Source organism: Heloderma suspectum, chromosome 1 (assembly GCF_057233095.1).
Source record: "Heloderma suspectum isolate Gila_16-S chromosome 1, 16-S_ref, whole genome shotgun sequence".
Taxonomy (NCBI): domain Eukaryota; kingdom Metazoa; phylum Chordata; class Lepidosauria; order Squamata; family Helodermatidae; genus Heloderma; species Heloderma suspectum.
In genome coordinates this window covers 35377895-35395903 of record NC_139458.1, presented here as the reverse complement: position 1 = coordinate 35395903, position 18009 = coordinate 35377895, and the positions used below count along the sequence as shown (strand labels likewise).

The following is an 18009-nucleotide window of genomic DNA, read 5'->3' as shown; positions in this document are numbered from 1 at the left end:
AAATAAAGGACGATTCTAAGAAGTGACTCCTTTGCAATTTCATTTGCTAAAGAATAATAAAGTTAAAACGTGCCACACTTGCTTTTTCCAAGACACAATCTTGCAAGAAAACAGTGATTTAGCAACAAACTGGATAAAGGAAATGCACCACCACTAAAATGTGGTATTCTGATTTTCACACACTTCCCTTGCGGAAGCAGCAAACCCCATTTCTATTGTTTTCCAGGAGCCTCCCTTCCCATTTCCAGGCTGCAATTTAAATCAATCACATTTTTGCTTGGTAACCTGGCTACCTCCTGTTATTAGAGATATTGCTTAAAATATATCATTCCCAAAGCTTTGAGTTGCTGTTGTTTTTAAACCCACTAAAGACCAAAGAGGAGGTTTCAAAGTAATTTCTCCAAGAATGACCAGATGGCACAACTGTTTTACATGCTGCACAAAATTATGTTTAGTTTCACCACAAACTGAAGCATTTTTCAGGTCTTCCTAAACCCATATTGCTCAACACACACACACATTTGTTTTGGATAGTGACCTCATTTGCACTCTGAGAGAATATAACTTATTCCAGAGACAAAAGCACCACCTTGACAAAGCAGGAACATAATTAAACATTTGGAGACAGACAGGGGAATGTAAAGAAACAAAAACATGCTCAGTCTTGCTATTAGGTCTCCTACGTTTATGAAATAAAGATGTCTACTATTTGCTTTACAGCAACAACTGAATTTATGAGACTATAAAAAATAAATTCAGCGGCCTGCAACTGGTGAGATGCTGGAACAGGTTGGCTGCCTGATTTAGAGTTATTTCTCCTTCCTTCAGCAACTTCCAAACTCTTTGGCTCTGTAGTAATCTACCTCAAAAGCAGGGAGGCAATTACTGAGATGGTCAGTGATTAATTGCCAAAAACTTTTACATAGCATATCGCTTGTAGCATTTCTCCAACGTGAATGTAACATGCCAGGCACAGACCCAGTCCGCACGTGCATGAGCACGCTGCCTCCCGCGCACTCTTCAGCTCTGCTTTTGATCAGCAATCTACGATTGGCCAGGTCACAAGCTGTGAGTGTGACATGTGGGTTGGAGCACTGGGTTGTTCAGGGTCTAAACAACTGAGCAGTTAACCCATGGTGTGTTGCTGGGTTAACCTCTAGGTTCGCATATCATGCTAACAACCTACGACCTGGCCGATCGTAGATTATTAAAAATGGAGGAGAGGAGCATGTGGGAAGCAGTGTGCTTGCTCACTCCGGCTCATGCATGACAAATTGTGCATGATTAATTAACCCAGTATTTGCCATTACATGCAAACTGTACCATAGTCAGTGTGGGCATACAACAGTTAGGAATGACCTTGGGTAAAAGTTACAGCTTCTGCATTTGATCTAAATATTGATATCTTTAGGGTACATTAGTTCTGCAGTAATCTACACTGCAAAAATAGCCATTGTGACTGTACCACCCCACTATACTTGCTCTTCTAAGGTGGACTATTTATTCTACTTCATGATGAACATGGACACCCACTGTTGTTTGGCACATGTAAAGTGCTGGAGGGAAAAACCCTCTTTTTTGCATATCTCGGTGAATACAAAGCATGTGTGATTCAGGAGTAGATACAACACATGCATCTACCCCTGTTTTCTCAATTACTCAACCTAAGAAATAATGAAACATGTCTGACCTTTCTAGTAAAACACAACTGAATAGCCAGAATTAATTTATACTCAACTGAGAGCATAGTCTACTGGGAATCTCCAAGAGGAACATCAACTAACCAACCTCTGCTGTTGTATGGGAACATTTACAACATATGCAAACTGCAGATGAACAATAAAGGCTAGTTCCCAGACACTACACAATGGAAGCACTTCACAAGCAAAGCTGCTCTAATTATTGCATTGATGGAACACTCAAGCATTATCGCTGAGAATACTCAGAAATTAAGCCTTCAACATATCACGTATACCACAAATGTTTTTTTAAAAACATCCTATTGTTTGCCTATCAATAGCTGCAGGTTGATTGGCTCACTGGTTTGTTGAAAAAAAGAATTTATTCAATAATTTTTTCAAACACTATTTGCAACTGAATTTTTCCACCATATAATATTATCCATTTCATAGTATTGCACTGAATATTAAACAGGAGATTAACAAAAGCTTTGATAGTAGAGACAAGAGAATAGAACAATTTTGAGATGTTTCAATTTAGCAAGCATGCTTCTATATCCCCCTACCCAATCATCATTCCTCAGTAAAATACAAATCAGTTTTGAGAAAAACAGAGTTTTAACATAATGTTAAAACATTAAAAGGTAAGAAAAACTGGAGTTCTTGTGCATGGGTGAAACTAAAGCAGAGAACAATTCTAGAAAAGGCTTCCCAGTTATATCAAGTTTATTTTGTTTGCCTCTCCTATAATACACAATCCATTCTTGAATTGTCACGTCTAAAAGGCCTTCAACCCAAGTTTTAATTGTAGGCACAGGACATGATTTCTAGAACTGTAAAATAATACACGTTGCCAAAAACAATGTTCTGGCAAACCAGAATATGGCAGGTTTGGAAAGCCAGTGGACTGCAGAAATGACACCCAAAATATGGCACTTAAATGAAAGTTATAAGAACAATGCTAAGGGCAATATTCAACTATGTCATTCTGCTAATGCAAATCACATTGCACTAGTGTAAGGGGCCTCTGGTGTAACACCAGTAGCATTAATTTGTATGACACGTTTTCCAGGGAATCCTGTTATATAATGCTATTGGCATTGTACTAGTGGCCCCTAATGCTAAGGCAACATAATTTGCGTTACCAAAATGACAATGTTAGTCACTGCCCCATATCAACACTGCCACTGGAATCCTTCCAAAAGGACATAATAGAGCACAATATTAGATTTCCAAATGATGTAGATTTGAGATCCTTTGTGAACTAATCACTTGAATGTTTGAATCTCCAGCAACTTTTTTAAGGCGCTGATATATATTTTAAAAATGCCATATCAATTCTGCAGACTACAGTATACATTATTTTTTGCTGATTTAGCCTACGGTCCAACAGATAAACAAGGTTAATGATTGGAGGACAGCTTTTAATGGCAACTGACTAGCGTTGTGCCTCAAATCACAAATCCATTTATATTCAATGTCACCTTTGTGGCCATCAAATTAATTCACATAAAAGTACAGCAGGGCCTTAAAAAAATAACAAAAGCTTTCATAAGTTTAGTATTGTTGGAAGGTAAGAGGCAGCTTGCACATCTTGGCCGAACGTCTGCAAAAATTTGTAACCGTTTCCAATTGTATTGAGATTCTGCTGAATCAGGTAACATAGAGACCTGTCAGAAATCCTCAAAGGAGTAAACGTCATAACTGGAACTAAAACCAATTTAACCTTCCACAAATCAGTTCATGTTTTCCACTAGATTTTATTTCAGACAATAGAAAAATCAGGATTTCCCCACAAGTTTAGGTCTGTGTGCTAGTATTGATCAACATGAAATTAAATGGAATTGCAGTAGCCAACCATGCCTTTCGAAGCAGTTTCATGCGACTATATGTTGTTGGATAATTTAAGTGCTGGGAGCCTAAAACTGCCCAACCATGAAATAACCTTGCTAGTTCTAGATGTGCCCATTCAGGTAGATGGAAAATGTTAGGTAAGGACCAGTGCTTCCCACTACTTAGTAAGAAAATGTCATGATGATGCACTATTAACTTTAGTATGCCAAAGCCACCTTCAACTAGAAGAAGCTACTTGTATATATTTTATTTTAGGCTTGACATTCAGTTCTGATAGAAAACATCTGAAAGATTATCTATTTTGTCAAAGCATTCTTGCAGAATAGGAACCATACGTTCTTTTTAAACATAAGCTTAGGAATGACCTTCATTTTGAATGTGTCTTTCAAGAGAAGCAGTAACCCAGTTATACAAAGCAAAAGGCTTCATTAAGGACACACATGGCTGATCATGTTCTTGAGTTACTATTAATGCATTTCTTCTCCCACCTATGTACAGTTTCATGTGCACTGCACACTGAATGCAAGTCAGAGAAAGTAATGTAACTAGGAAGAGTGTGTCACAGGAAATCACTTCTTATTGATGAACGCTGGATGCTAAGATATGGAATTCTTTGGCTTTAGTAAGCCAATACGTCAATGTTGCTGGCAACCGTTTTTCACACAAAAGGCATAGCTTGAAGGTAACTTTTACTTCAGCACATTCACTGTAATTTCCATTGTTATCTACAGACAGTTTGCACAATCTACCCAACATTATTCCTACAGGTGGTGTATAGGAATTTGATCAGTTTTATAGAATTAAATATACCTTCCCCTTAAAACATACATACACCTCTAACATACTTCAAGGAACAGAGCATTCACTAAAATATTTCAGCAAATACAGCTTCTTTATTTCTTGTGGCAAGCCTCTCTCTCTCTCTCTCTCTCTCTCTCTCTCTCTCACACACACACACACTAATTGATATGCTTTAGTATCTCCAATATAAAAAGTACAAAAGATATACCTGATAATAGGTCTTGATATTTCTGACCAGGATAGTGAGGTTCTGAATCCGGAGGTTGATATCATTGTTGACATGTTCATTGACACGCTGGTTCGTTGGCCGTGGATCTCTATAAGAAGAAGACCAGAGTTTTAGAAAAGCTAAAGGGATTTAGGAATTCTCCAATGGAACATGCTCTTTCCTGAGCACCCCCTCAAATCTCCTTTGCTCCCACTTAATATGCCCTATCTCACTCTGAAAGCTTGCCATAAATTCCTTCCACCCTCACAAAGTCATTCTACAAGTTGCACAGAATGAAATGCTAGAATTCTGGCTTCTGCTTCAGACTGTGGGGTCAGAATTGCATTTTCTAAATATTCCCCCTCAGAGATATATATTACACACATGCATGCAGAGAACTAAAATATCTGACTAAAAGGTGGTAGTTTCACTATGTACAGGGGATATTCCAAAATGCAACCTCCCACCTGCAGACTGAAGTCTTATGGTCCAAAATTTGACCATTTAGTTCTGCGTAACTTGTACGATGGCCCTTATGTCACCCAAGCTAGTAACATAAGAAGAGCCCTGCTGGATCAAATCAAAGGTCCATCTAGTCCAGCATTCTGTTCACACAGTGGCCAACCAGCTGCCCACGAAAAACCCACAAACAGGACATGAGTGCAATAACTCTTGCATCAGTCCCAGGCATGGTCTGAAGGCACGAGACAGCCACCTTGCTGAAGCTAAGCAGGTCTGGGTCTGGTCAGTGCTTGAAGAGGAGACCACCTAGGAACCGCATGTAGCCACAATGAGTTCCATGATGGAAGAAAGGTGGGATATAAATAAATCCATCCCGCTCATGTTCCTCAGCAAGGCCGGGTCTTCATGTGCAGGAGAATGAGCTGTTAGTGTGGACTGTACTCGTTTAGCCTGCTATTTTTAAATCAGCAACCAACCAAATAATTCCCTGCTACTCCTAACCCACCCCCCACCCCCGCGCCGCAAATATAGGACATAAGAATCATGCTAGTGTCCCACTTTCAGGGAGGACAGTCCATTCTTCTACTGGAAGGTTCTTTCTCCTTCCTGCGTAGACCAGGCGGAAACTGTCTGTTCTGTACAGCCCCCAGCTAATTATATGTACTATGCACAACACTGAATGGCAGTAGCAGTTATGTAATAAAGGTACTGACACAGAAGGGTGTCACAATGGCAGACACCTAAGTAGTCTCCACTTAAATATGTCTTAATTAAGTCATGGAATCATTTTTACCTTAAAGCGAACTAGCAAGCTGTTCTACTGTATTTACAGCCTCAATTGCATAAGGCTGCAGTAAGAGAGATCACTTATCTTCAGTTGTACATCAGGAAGTTTCTTGCCCTAAGCTACTCACCAAGTCCATCAATTCCAGCACACAAGAATCAAATTATCAATTTAGGGCTGATTTACACATTTTTTTTTTTTTTTACACAACACATTTTCCATCCACACAAACAGTTCCAGCTTTCTTCATGGGTATGCGGACCAAGTGATCATAGATATGCTCAGAAGCCATGTCCATAATTGAGGTGTAGGGAGGGGAAGAATGCCAGCTGTGGCCTGGTCTGCCACCTAATGGAATTTGCCCACTGCCCTTCCCCAGCACAGCGCCTCAACAGCATGTGTTAGGTATGCAGACACTGAGCAAGAAGCCCACTCAGCTGCTCACAAACAAAAGAAAAGCTCTCATTACAAGAAGATTAATCCAATTCAACTGCAAGCCAGAGATCAGATGCATAATAATAATTTGTAAAATTACAGCAGGTGACTGCAAAAGCAAACGCTTGAGGCTTCCAAAGATGTCTGGGAAAGATTACTACCAAAAGGGTTTTGATTCTAGGTTGTGAGACCTGCGGCCTGATAAATTGGCTCTGTCACAAAAGGCATGGTTCGGCCTTGAAGCAAGAGAATTAGACTCTTGATTCTCATCTGCTCAGAGTTTGCAGCTTCCCTTTTCACTCAGATATAGTAGCTTTATTAACTCTGGGCAAGTTTGATGGGGGCCGGGGGGGGGAGGAAGAGGGATGGAGAGGCAGTTGCCATAGATGAGTGGGGCAAGGCCTAATTTGGTCCCACCACCATCAGAGGCACATTTGGTGTGGATGCAAGAACGGGCCTTCTTGGCAGCCGCTCTCAGTGTCTAGAACTCCCTGCTGGGGAGTCTAGGTTGGCCCCTTCTCTGTTGTCTTTCCACCAGCAGGCAAAAATATTTTTATTCAGGCAGACTTTTGGCATATAAACTGGTTTGTTGCTGAAGGGATGTTTAAATTGGTTAGCACTGTTTATTTCTTTTCATGATGTGTTTCAATTTATTTGCTGTTGTACTGTGTTTTAATCAAGATTCTGTTTTTAATCTGGATTGTTAGTCATTTTTGCTGGAAAAGTGGGATATTAAATAAGTAAATAAATAAATAAATAAATAAATAAATGAAAACGCGGTGATCACTAAAGGATGCCCTGAGGCTGTTAGAACTGACATTATATCAGGCTATGGTTCCTTTTAGAAATACTCAGGAATGAAGGAGCTGCACAGGTGTTGTTTCTCCCATCAAAGTGATGGGGGAAACTGCACCTGTGTAATGTAAACCTGTTTCCTGTACCTTAAAGATGACCTATTTCTGAGAGAAAAGAAAGGGCTTTACCAGCAAGCCAGATGTGGGATATGTTCCTGTCTGCTTCATTCTTGTCTGGCATAGAAAAGTTGCTCAGGCTGGGAGAAAAGGAGATTGCCCTGGATTAACCACCTCTAGGTTATGCTGGAAAAAGTGCAAGCAACACTGATGCAGACAAGGAGAGATGAGGGCAGGGATCCAGGGGGGAAAGACCTCCCGTTGCCTTATACTGCTTCTGGGGGGAAATTAACCTGGCAACTTGTTCCGCCATTGCACCACAGCAGAAAATAACTAATAGCTTCTGCTAATGCAACCTTCCACAGTCTAGTTCCATCCAGATGTGTTGGACTGGCTGGGAATTAATGGACTTGCAGACCAAAACATCTGGAGGGACCCAGGTTGGGGAGGCTGTGCTAATCTATCAATACAGGAGAAAGTGTGGTAGCTTTGTATTCACGCCTATTTTTTATAAAAATGCCCACTTACCACCATTTGCACATGTGCAAATGATATGTGAACACACCCTCTGGCAATTTACAAACATAGCCATGTGCTTGGTGGACTACAATATTAGGCCACGCACATTTCTCTCAACTTTAGAAGACCGGAACTTCAGGTATTTATCTCCCAGCCTGTCTGCCTGCCGAACTCTGAGCAACAAACTCAACCCAACCTAAACCTTCAGGGTTAGAAGCCTGTTGTGTTGTGTGTCAGGTACGCTCTTGGAATTCTAGAAGCCGAAAAGAAGGGTCTAAACCTGGGGAATGCTGGATAAGCAAAGAATATGTTTCAAAGAGTTATTCACATTTCCAGATTGTGTGCGCATCAATGGGCTCTTTTGGCTATTAAACAGAGCCAGCACCCATTAACTCACTGCCCTGAGTCAGAGGGAGGGGGGGAATGGAAAAAAAATTACTGATTTAGAATGTTTGGCACCTACTGCAGATACACTACCACCATGAAAGATAAATGACTTCCTATGGCTGATGTTCTACTGCTTGTAATTATATCAGAGTGCAAAGTCCTGGAAAGAATATGATGGAAAAACAAGCCCATGTCTCAACTTTATGCTAAAAATGCAGAGATTAACTGAAATATCAAACAGATACGGCAATGTTTTTTGTTCAACAAGCTTCTACCCAGGCTTCAGTAAGCTTCCAAGTAGGTCTGTACGCTATTTCGGGGGACCCTTTCCACACATTGACCCATCTGCTGAGGAAGGCTGGAACATCATCATCATCATTATTATTATTATTATTATTATTATTATTATTATTATTATTAATTGCATTTCTATACCGCCCCTTAGCCAAAGCTGTGGAATATAGGATTCCAGTGCATGTTCTAACCATCTTGAGAACTTGCATTTGAGAGGCAGGATGTAAGTATCCTACAGAAAATAAAATAAACAGGGCACAAATTCAGTTCATGCAGGGCAGTAACGGTAACTCTTTGTTCCCACCACTGCCTCGCATGAACCAAGGTGGGACCTAGAACAAACCCAATACTGTCCTGTAGCTGCATACTGCTGGGGGAGAGGAGCACTAGTATTAGACCAGCTTGTCCACTGTTACCGATTTTCACACTGAGAAACCCTGATAAGCTTCCAAGGAACCTCTGGGTTCCCCAGAGAAACAACATTCTACTGCATTGGTGCCCCCCAGATGTATTGAACTAGGATTGTGACTGGTTCATTTCAACAAAGCCATATTACTCTGATCCTTAAGAAATTACATTGACTCCCTATTTACTATTGATTATCACGTTTGAAGCCCTAAACAGCTTGGGGCCTAAATACTGAAGGACCACCTCCTCCCATACTATCCTACTTGTGCACTAAGAAGAGACCGTTCCCAGAATTCCATCAGTGGGAGACATACACTATGCATGACAAAGGAGAGGGCCTTCTCTGTAGTGGTGCCCTGACTTTGAAATGCCTTCCCAGAGGAGATATCAGCTCAAGCTTTGCTTTCTTTTTGATGCCAAATTAAAAAATTTCTTTTTGTCCAAGCATTTCATTGTTTTAGAATTTTGCAAATTTAACATTTATTTTACCTTTAAACTGAATTGATTGTGGTGTTTTTGTTTTGTTTGCTGGTTCAAGAGTTGCTGTTTTAATTTGCTGTTTAAATTGGCATTTAATATGCAGTTCTATAGTTTTTATAATGGATTTGTTTGTTTTTAATGTTGTGTACCCCCACCCTGGGATCCCCCTTTTGGATGAAGCGCAGTTTATACGTTTCAGAAATACAGTTCCCATCACCCCTAACTATTGGCTATGCTGATGGGAGTTGTAGTCCAAAAGATCTGGAGGGCACTAGATTGGAGGAGGCTGTTCTATTGCATTAGGAACTCCAGAACACTTAACACAGCGACCTACCCCAGTATTTTCAAATTATACTTTGCTTATCATCTTACCCATTTCAGAATTTCTTCTTCTGTACGTTTATTGAGTAGCAACAGTTAAGCCATATTGTGCCAACCGCAAGAGTGGTTTGAGGTCTGGCCTGTAATATTGTACTCATGGTGGTTTGGTCTTGGGCCACTGAAAATATGTCTCTCTCACCTGGTGATGAGCAGCTGGTGACCACATAGTATCTTCCTTTCAGCCTTATTTAGAGGCTATACCATTGAGTCATTGCTCTCCAGTTGTCCTTGTTAAGTGGGACCTACATGGCTATTGTTGTCTCTAGCAGAGAATAAATTAATACATATCACCCATACCACACAACAGGTGTTACATGAAACTCCCAGTATTATCATGGAAAAACATTTCCATGGCCACTCCAGCCAGAGAGTCGCATAGGAAATTTATACAGGGAGCAGTGGCAAAGGAATGCAAGAATGGCTGTGCATGTTTGATGCCATCCCATTCACTTTCACCAGTGTTTGCCAATAACCACCCATCTTCTAATTAGTTCACAACTATTTCACTGGTCTAACAAGACCAATAAGGAGGCTATGGGGCTGTTTGCACATAATGTTGATGAATTCTGGGAATGTGTGTTGTCCGTGAGCTGTGAACCTACAAATGCCGTGACAAGTGACAACTGAACCCCAGAGAGCTTCAGCTATGTGGTGGTGTAGAAATATAATAAATGAAATGAAACCCAGGCACTTTGGGTTGTTTGCAGGTTAATATGGCATTTATAGGATGTTGCTGGAAACCAGAAGCAGTTTGCACACAGCACACATCGCTCCAAATAATGGATTAATTAATTAACCCATGATTTACCATCATTACATGTGAACAACATCAAAGAAACACAGAGTTCCTAAAAACAAACAATTGAACTTGTTATACCAGGAGAGTACGACAGCCCCTTCCCCTGAAACAATAAAGGAGGCTTGGCTTTCCAGCCTGCCACCTGGGAGCTATTTATAAAATATTAAGGACAGATACTAACAAAAGAGACATGACGATGAAATACAGAAGGGATAGAAGCAGATTGCCTTACAGGCATCTATTTGCCTGCTGTTCTTTAGTTCAGGCTGAGCTGGATAACCATATACCTCAGATGAGTACGTAACAATTGCCTGGCTAGCTCAGACCAAAGAAAAATCCAGCACACTCTCTCTTACACCATCTAGACAGAGACCTCTGGGAAATGCACAGCCAGAGGATAGTGGAGAGATGGCTAATACCTTTGCTTGTAGACTAATACTTTTGCCTGCAGACCTTTGCTTGTAGGTAAGAGAGCATCAAAGATTCACAACTATTCTTACATTTCCTCCTCCACCACATACAAAGGTTATAATGCCAGCCTTTGGCAACCTGGCACCCTCCAGACATGTTGGACTACACCTCCCACCATGCTGGGTGGGGATAATGGGAGTTGCAGTCTAATACATCTGAAGAGAACCCAGTTGGGAAAGGCTGACATAAGGCATTCATTGGTTAGAGTGACCATATAAATATTTCCCTTTCCCCAGGGTTGATGGAACTGTTCCCAAACAATACCTGTGTTTCTGGCATGGGCAAAATATGTTAATTTCTTCTTCTGGTAGAACCAGTAATAACCACGTAGGTCTCACATAACAAGGACAACTGGAGATAAATGACTAAACTTCATGGCTTCTAAACAAAGCTGAAGTCAGGTTGCTACGAGGACACCAATGCCTCTTTGTAAGAAGTATGACTCTCTGCTATTATGCTTAATAAGAGTTCACACACCCAGGGGCCTTGCTAGGTTCTTAAAACATCTGGGTCACAGGCCCATAACACAGATTTGCATGCATGCATGCATGCATGCATGCATATATATATATATATATATATATATCCGAGTCTAAGCGCACCTCTAATATATATAAGTGTGTGTGTGTGTGTGTGTGTGCACACATGCGTGTGGGGTGTGCGTGTGTTATGCGTATAGATTACATATATACGACATACACACACGTCAGTTCAGACCCCAATTCAGCGTTTTGGAAAACATCCCGCTTCTGCTCTGGCCAATGTGTAGTCGGACCACTTCAGCTCATCACCAAACTTGAGTCAATGTTTGGAAAAATGAGTCTTTATGCTTCCTATTGACTACCATGGGAAATTAAGAAAAAAAACTAACTTTTTTCTCTTGGTCTGAACTGGATGATAATTTCAGGCATAGTAGCTCCCTAGAAGGGGATTCCACCTGCCCAATGTCTGAAAAATAGGTGCAGGGTTTATATTTTGATTTTCTTTTAAAGGGAACTGCCAACAACATTTTTATTAGTTGGAAGAATTGGATAAAAATTTCAGGATTCATTGCCCCATCAGAGGAGATCATGTCTGCCAAATTTCAGAATGATCGCCACAAGGGTTTTTATGCAAAGGTGGCCTTGACATTTTGAGGTCTCCAAAAGAGGACATACTTATTTCCCTATGTTCCTTGTGGCCCATTGTTCTGAAAATTACAGACCGCCTACAGTTATCCCTAGGTAAGAAACCAGCAAAGTTTCAGAAATACAGGTGCTGCGGTTCATGTGGAAGGGGAGTTCTCCGATTTGGGGGAGGGAGTGATTTGCTTTCCCTTCCATTCACCTCTTCCTCAATAGCTTTTGGGTAAATTTGTATGAAAATGCGCAGGTCATTAGAGGTGTCCCCCAGGCAAGAAACCTGCAAAGTTTCTGAAGGATATACATGCATGCAAATTTAGAATGACTAGAACTTATTTACATTTCACCAATGTTAGTAGCAGGGGACCATGGGTGGGAAGGGGCTATTGCACTCATGTCCTGCTTATGGGTTTCCTGTGGGCATCTGGTTGGCCATTGTGTGAACAGAATGCTGGACTAGATGAACCTTGGCCTGATGCAGCACAGCTCTTATGTTCTTAATTATAGAGTGCCTCTGAGCATGTGCAGAATGCTTTTCTTTCACCACTGAGAACTTACACTCTCCTCCTACCAATTCTATTCACCTCCATGAAACCACCCTTCCTCATCTTACCATCCTCCAGCAACTCTTCATAAAAACAGATGTCTTGTTTTGTGCAACTCCACCTCCTCGTTATGCACAAGCTCTCGTTGTATCTTCCTCCCCATAACTTCATTTGTGCCAGAATTCAGCCAATGAATCTGTTTTCAAAACTAGGACTAAGTTATGAAGAAACTCTGAGCATATACTAAGTGCCTTTCCCTCACCACTGAAGCTAGAGTTCATGCAAAAAAAACAAACCCATAAATGACAAAACATGCACAAGACTGAGCTGAAAGGGTAGTCAATTCATTAGACGGAATTGGGTGGGCACTGTATTAAGCTTGCAGTACCATGCTCACAACTCAGGACTAAATAAACATGCAGAACATTAAGGTGCAAACCTCCCTGCAAAAAGGAACCCTATGCACACTTTCCTGAGAGTAAACTTCATTAAACATAATGGGACCTCTGAGAAAGCATACAAAGAACTGAATAAATTAGCAATATTTATTTCCCCTCCACTTAAAAAATAAACCAAAAAACTCTTATTTTTATTAAAGCTTTCTGTTTATAGGAACATAGGAAGCTGCCTTATGCTGAATCAGACCCTGGATCCATTTAGCGAAGTATCGTTGACACTGACTGGCAGCAGTGGCTCTCCAGAGTTTGAGGCAGGATTCTTTCGTAGTCCTACCTGGAGATGCTGGGGATTGAACCTGGGATCTTCTGCATACCAAGCATGTGCTCTACCACTGAGCTACAGACCTTCCTATTGCTGGTTAATGGCAACTGAAAAACAAAACAGCCCCAGATTTGTTTCTTCTGCAACCATGTGAACCCACTTTTCTCAAAGGCTTGAGTGAGAAGGAGAAAAACAAGCCCTCGTCTGTTTGTATAAAGTCAAATACAGTTCAGAACTTCTCTTTCCCACCGAAGAGAATTCTCTTTAAGAATTCCCCAAGATATGCTCTTGGTGGAATAAAGAAAAGACACAAAGGATAGGGGGGCAGGGAGAGAGAAAAGAAGACTGGTGATTGGAAATGTTCGGGGGGGGGGGTAGAGAGACTCCGCTAAGCCAAGTAGCTCCTTTCAGAGAGGTAGTACTTCAGAGGAATTTAGGAGGCTGTGGAGGGTTTGTAAGTACTGCACATCCTTAAATTAACTTGGTGAGGTGGCTGAGGGCTTCTTCGAGCTTTTTGAAACTGTAGAACCTATTTAAAAGCCTCAGCAGGTCCTCGATCATGATGCCACATAATCCTCCTTTTGGAATAATTTGAATCCTACAGCTATTTAGGAGAAATTAAAGGGGAAGGGGAAAAAGAAGTTTGTGGAGGCTGACTGGATCCTCTGCTGTACTGAAGTTACTAAACTTCTGCAGAAGGCAAAGGTTCCAGTTTGGGGCAGTAAAATCAGATGCTGTGTGAAATAACAGTATTTCACATGGAGCGCTTTCTTCCCTTCCTTCTCCCTCTTCAAAATTTCATTGCAAGCAAGCTCCCAACAGTGAGCATGTAAGAAGAGAAAAGTGGCGGGAGAGAAGTTTTTTAAACCTAAAAAAACTTACACCAGAGATTAGGGATAGTGACCTCCTAATGTTCACCTTAAGCACCTTCTGATTAGGATCTCTAATCCCCTGTGTTTTTACTTTTTTAGTCTTCGAGAAAAGGAAACTGAATGCATGGCTAGCACAAAAGCCACTGGACCCAACTGCCCGAAATTTAGCAGGTTCAGTCAGCTCCATAGGGGCTGCCAGGTCTCCAAAAGCTATACGTTTATACGGAAGCACAAAAAAATTATAGCTCTTTGCTTTGACAGACTTTCTTGAAAATAGCAAATTTTACCTATGACTAGCACAAAAGCCACTGGGCCTAACTGCCCAAAATTGGGCAGGTTCAATCAGCTCCAGAGGGGCTACCAGTTCTCCAGATTTCATGTATTTATCATACTAACTCTGAAAGTTATGTCCGATTCTGTTTTCCAATGCAAGTCAATGGGAAAATGTTAAAAAATGGCAATAAGGACAGCTCAAAAGAACCAGGGCACAGCTCAAAAAGATCCGTGGCCCATGCCCAGGTAGGCCTCATTTTAACAACACTCCTTCACACACCCATCCCCCATGAATTTGTCAAAATCCTTTTAAAGCCATCCAGGCTAGTGGCTCAGTACCACATCCTGCGGCTACCAATTCCAGGTTAATTTATGCACTGTGTGAAGCAGTCCCAGGTTTTGTGGGGGGGGGGGAGGGGCTCTGAGAAGGCTACCCTCAGCTGACCTTCCAGTGCTGCCACTTGGGCACCCTGTCGCTCCCACAAATGACCTAACTGTACAGCAGTGCTGATGGGTAAGCCCACAAGCAAGGATGAGGGCGTGGGGTCAGCTCCCAACCTTGTGCTTGCAGGCTCGCCTGGGAGTGATGCTTTAACAGTCCACTGCTGGGTAAGCTGGTGAGTGAGCAAGTGAAGGAGGATGGCTGGCAGGTGCGACCGCACTTGGAATACTGTGTAAAGCGCTGGTCACTGCACCTAAAAAAGAAAGATATTGTAGAGCTGGAAAAAGTGCAGACGAGGGCAACTAAAATGATCAAGGGGCTGGAGCAACTCTCCTATGAGGAAAGGTAGAACAGCTGGGATTGTTTAGCTTGGAAAAAAGGAGAGTAAGAGGAGACATATTTTTTTGGTATTTTTTTTATTTTTCAAAAAAAATTACAAAAACACATCAATATTGATTCAAAATCCCTCCCCCAGCTTGAACAGTTTTGGGATTATTCTTCTCCCCTCCTTTATTTTCTATTTCTATTCCAAGGTAATCTATTAATTCATCCTGTTTCATTCCTTTATTATCTTCTCATGAGTCTCACAAATTTCTATAAGCTTCTACCAAGGTTATTCTATTTGAATATTTTTTCATAAAATCTATATATTTTTGACAATCCTTCTTGAAGGTGTCTCCTTTCTTTGTTCCTCTGTGCACTCTTAACTTCTGTGTCAACTTTTCATGTATTGCTATGTCCCAAATTTTCTTTCTCCACAAGGGTATTGTCATAATCTGGGCTGTCTTCCAAATACTTGCAATTAATTGCCTCACGGCTGTCAGCAAAAACCCAATTAACGTTTTTTCTCTAATCTCTCTATTTTCTTTTGAGTAAGGGGAGACATAATAGAGGTGTACAAAATTATGCATGGAGTGGAGAATGTGGATAGGGATACATTTTTCTCAAATAATAGAACCTGCGGTCATCCTATGTAGATGATTGGTGGGAGATTCAGGACAGATAAAAGGAAAGACTTCGTCACACAATGAGGTACTTGGAACTATGGAATTCGCTACCACAAGACATAGGCATGGCCACCAATCTGGATGGCTTTAAAAGGGAGTTAGACAAATTCATGGAAGAGAAGGCTATCAATGACTACTAGTCCTGTTGGCTCTGTGCTGCCTCCAGTATCAGAGGCAGTAAGCCTGTGTACACCAGTTGCTAGGGAACATGGCCGAGAAGGTGCTGCTGCACTCATGCCCTGCTTGTGGGTTTCCCTTCGGCAGCTGGTTGCCCACTGTGTAAACAGAATGCTGGACTAGATGGACCCTTGGTCTGATCCCACATGGCTCTTATTATGTTTCTAAGTAGCACCGGAAGCCCAGGTAGGAGCAGGTGCCGTGCATGGGACCAACAAGGTGTCAGCCCTGGTGGGCCGTGCTGGAGAGCACGGCCCCAACAAATGCTCCATTGTGCTGATGCCAGGCCTGGTGTAAAGAACAACTTTCTTTTCCTTGTTCTGAATCTACTGGAAGTCAGTTTCAGCATGAGGCCATGAGTTCTACTGTTTTAGGAAAAAGAATAACTTCTCCATATACAAACACCTATCATTTCCCAGCCATGTTAACCGACAGTCACCTCAGTTCCTGGGCCACAAATTCATCTTCAGGTTTGATGAAATATTTTGAGGGAGCAGACAAAGACTCTAAGAGTAGTTCAGCATGAAATCCCACTTGGTGCTTTGGAATTCTAAGGCTGCCTTCCCCAACCTGGTGTCCTCCAGATGCATTGGAGTGCAACTCCCATCATTCCCAGCCAGCATGGCCATTGCTGGCTGGGAACTATGGAAGTAGCAGTCCAACACATCTGGTGAGTACCAGGTTGGGGAAGGCTGTTCCAAGGCATAAAGCAAGAAGGACAAAGCTGTCACCAGTAACTTGAGAATCTTGTTTACTGAACTACATACAACATTGAGGAAAGGTAAGAGAAAGGAAGGTTTTGTTTTTACAGCACAGGTGTGAATTTCCAACCAATGCTGAAGGAACACAATGCAAAATGTTTGATCTTAAATGGACAACATAGGTTGCTGCCAAGTAAAGTAGACCCATGGTACTCAGAAAAGGTGTATAGACTACAACAGAATAGTGGCTTCCATGTAAGCGTTGCCAGCAATTGCTTGCATCTTGAGGAAAGGAGTAAGAGATATGAAATAAATGGAAATGGCTAATATCAATCCCCAACAGTATTTATTATTACATTAATTATTATATTTCTATCCCACCTTTTTTCCTCTTGCAAGAAACCCAAAGTAGTTTATATGGTCCTTGTCCTCTCCACTTTATATTCACAACAACCCTGTGAGGTAGTTTAGGCTGAGAGTCAGTGACTGGCCCAGAGTCACCCAGCGAGCTTCATGGCTGACTGGGGACTAGAACCTAGATCTCCCGAGTCCTAGTCCAACACTCCAACCGCTACACTACGCTGGCTCTTGCTGATTAACCAGAAGGTAGAAGAGTTATTTGTGCAACATCACAGATGTGGCTAATATTCATCATATGGGTTCATATGAGTTACAGGTTCCATATTATTAAAATCAAAATTGTCAGATTAATGTACTCTGCTATAAAGATATTAGTCTAAGGTTGTGTATTACCTGGCACAGATACTGTAAGAATGTGTTGTCTACATATTTGTCTGTTTATGTTGAAAGGCTTTACCCAGATGCATTGTACTACAACCCCTATCACACCCAGCAAGCACAGCCAATAGCCATGCTGGCTGGTGATGATGAATGTTGCAGTCCAACACATCCGGAGGTAACCAGGTTGAGGAAGGCTAGTCTAAAACAGCAAATAAATTTGAATTTGAGCTAGGGTTAGAGAATTGTCTGCTGAAACAAACCAGCTAATTTTAATGTTAATTGTGCAGGTCATATTTTGGCCACCTAATGCGAAGAGAAAACTCACTGAAAAAGACCCTGATGCTGGGAAAGACTGAAGACAAAAGGAGAAGGGGACGGCAGAGGATGAGATGGCTAGATAGCATCACTGATGCAATGAATATGGATTTGAGCACGCTCCGGGAGAGAGCGGAGGACAGGAAGGCCTGGCATGCTATGGTCCATGGGGTCACGAAGAGTCGGACACGACTGAACAACAACAAATGCAGATCATGGGGG

The 18009-nt window shown here is 41.6% G+C and overlaps 1 protein-coding gene across 1 annotated transcript in view; it reads right to left on the bottom strand.

The window, feature by feature from the left end:
* Positions 1 to 18009, bottom strand: part of CCDC88C (coiled-coil and HOOK domain protein 88C) — a 152572-nt gene that overhangs the window by 124867 nt on the left and 9696 nt on the right. The window contains exon 3 of the mRNA XM_084840695.1: positions 4543 to 4651. Within this exon, the coding sequence (XP_084696821.1) occupies positions 4543 to 4651 (109 nt within the window). The remainder of the gene's footprint in view (positions 1 to 4542; positions 4652 to 18009) is intronic.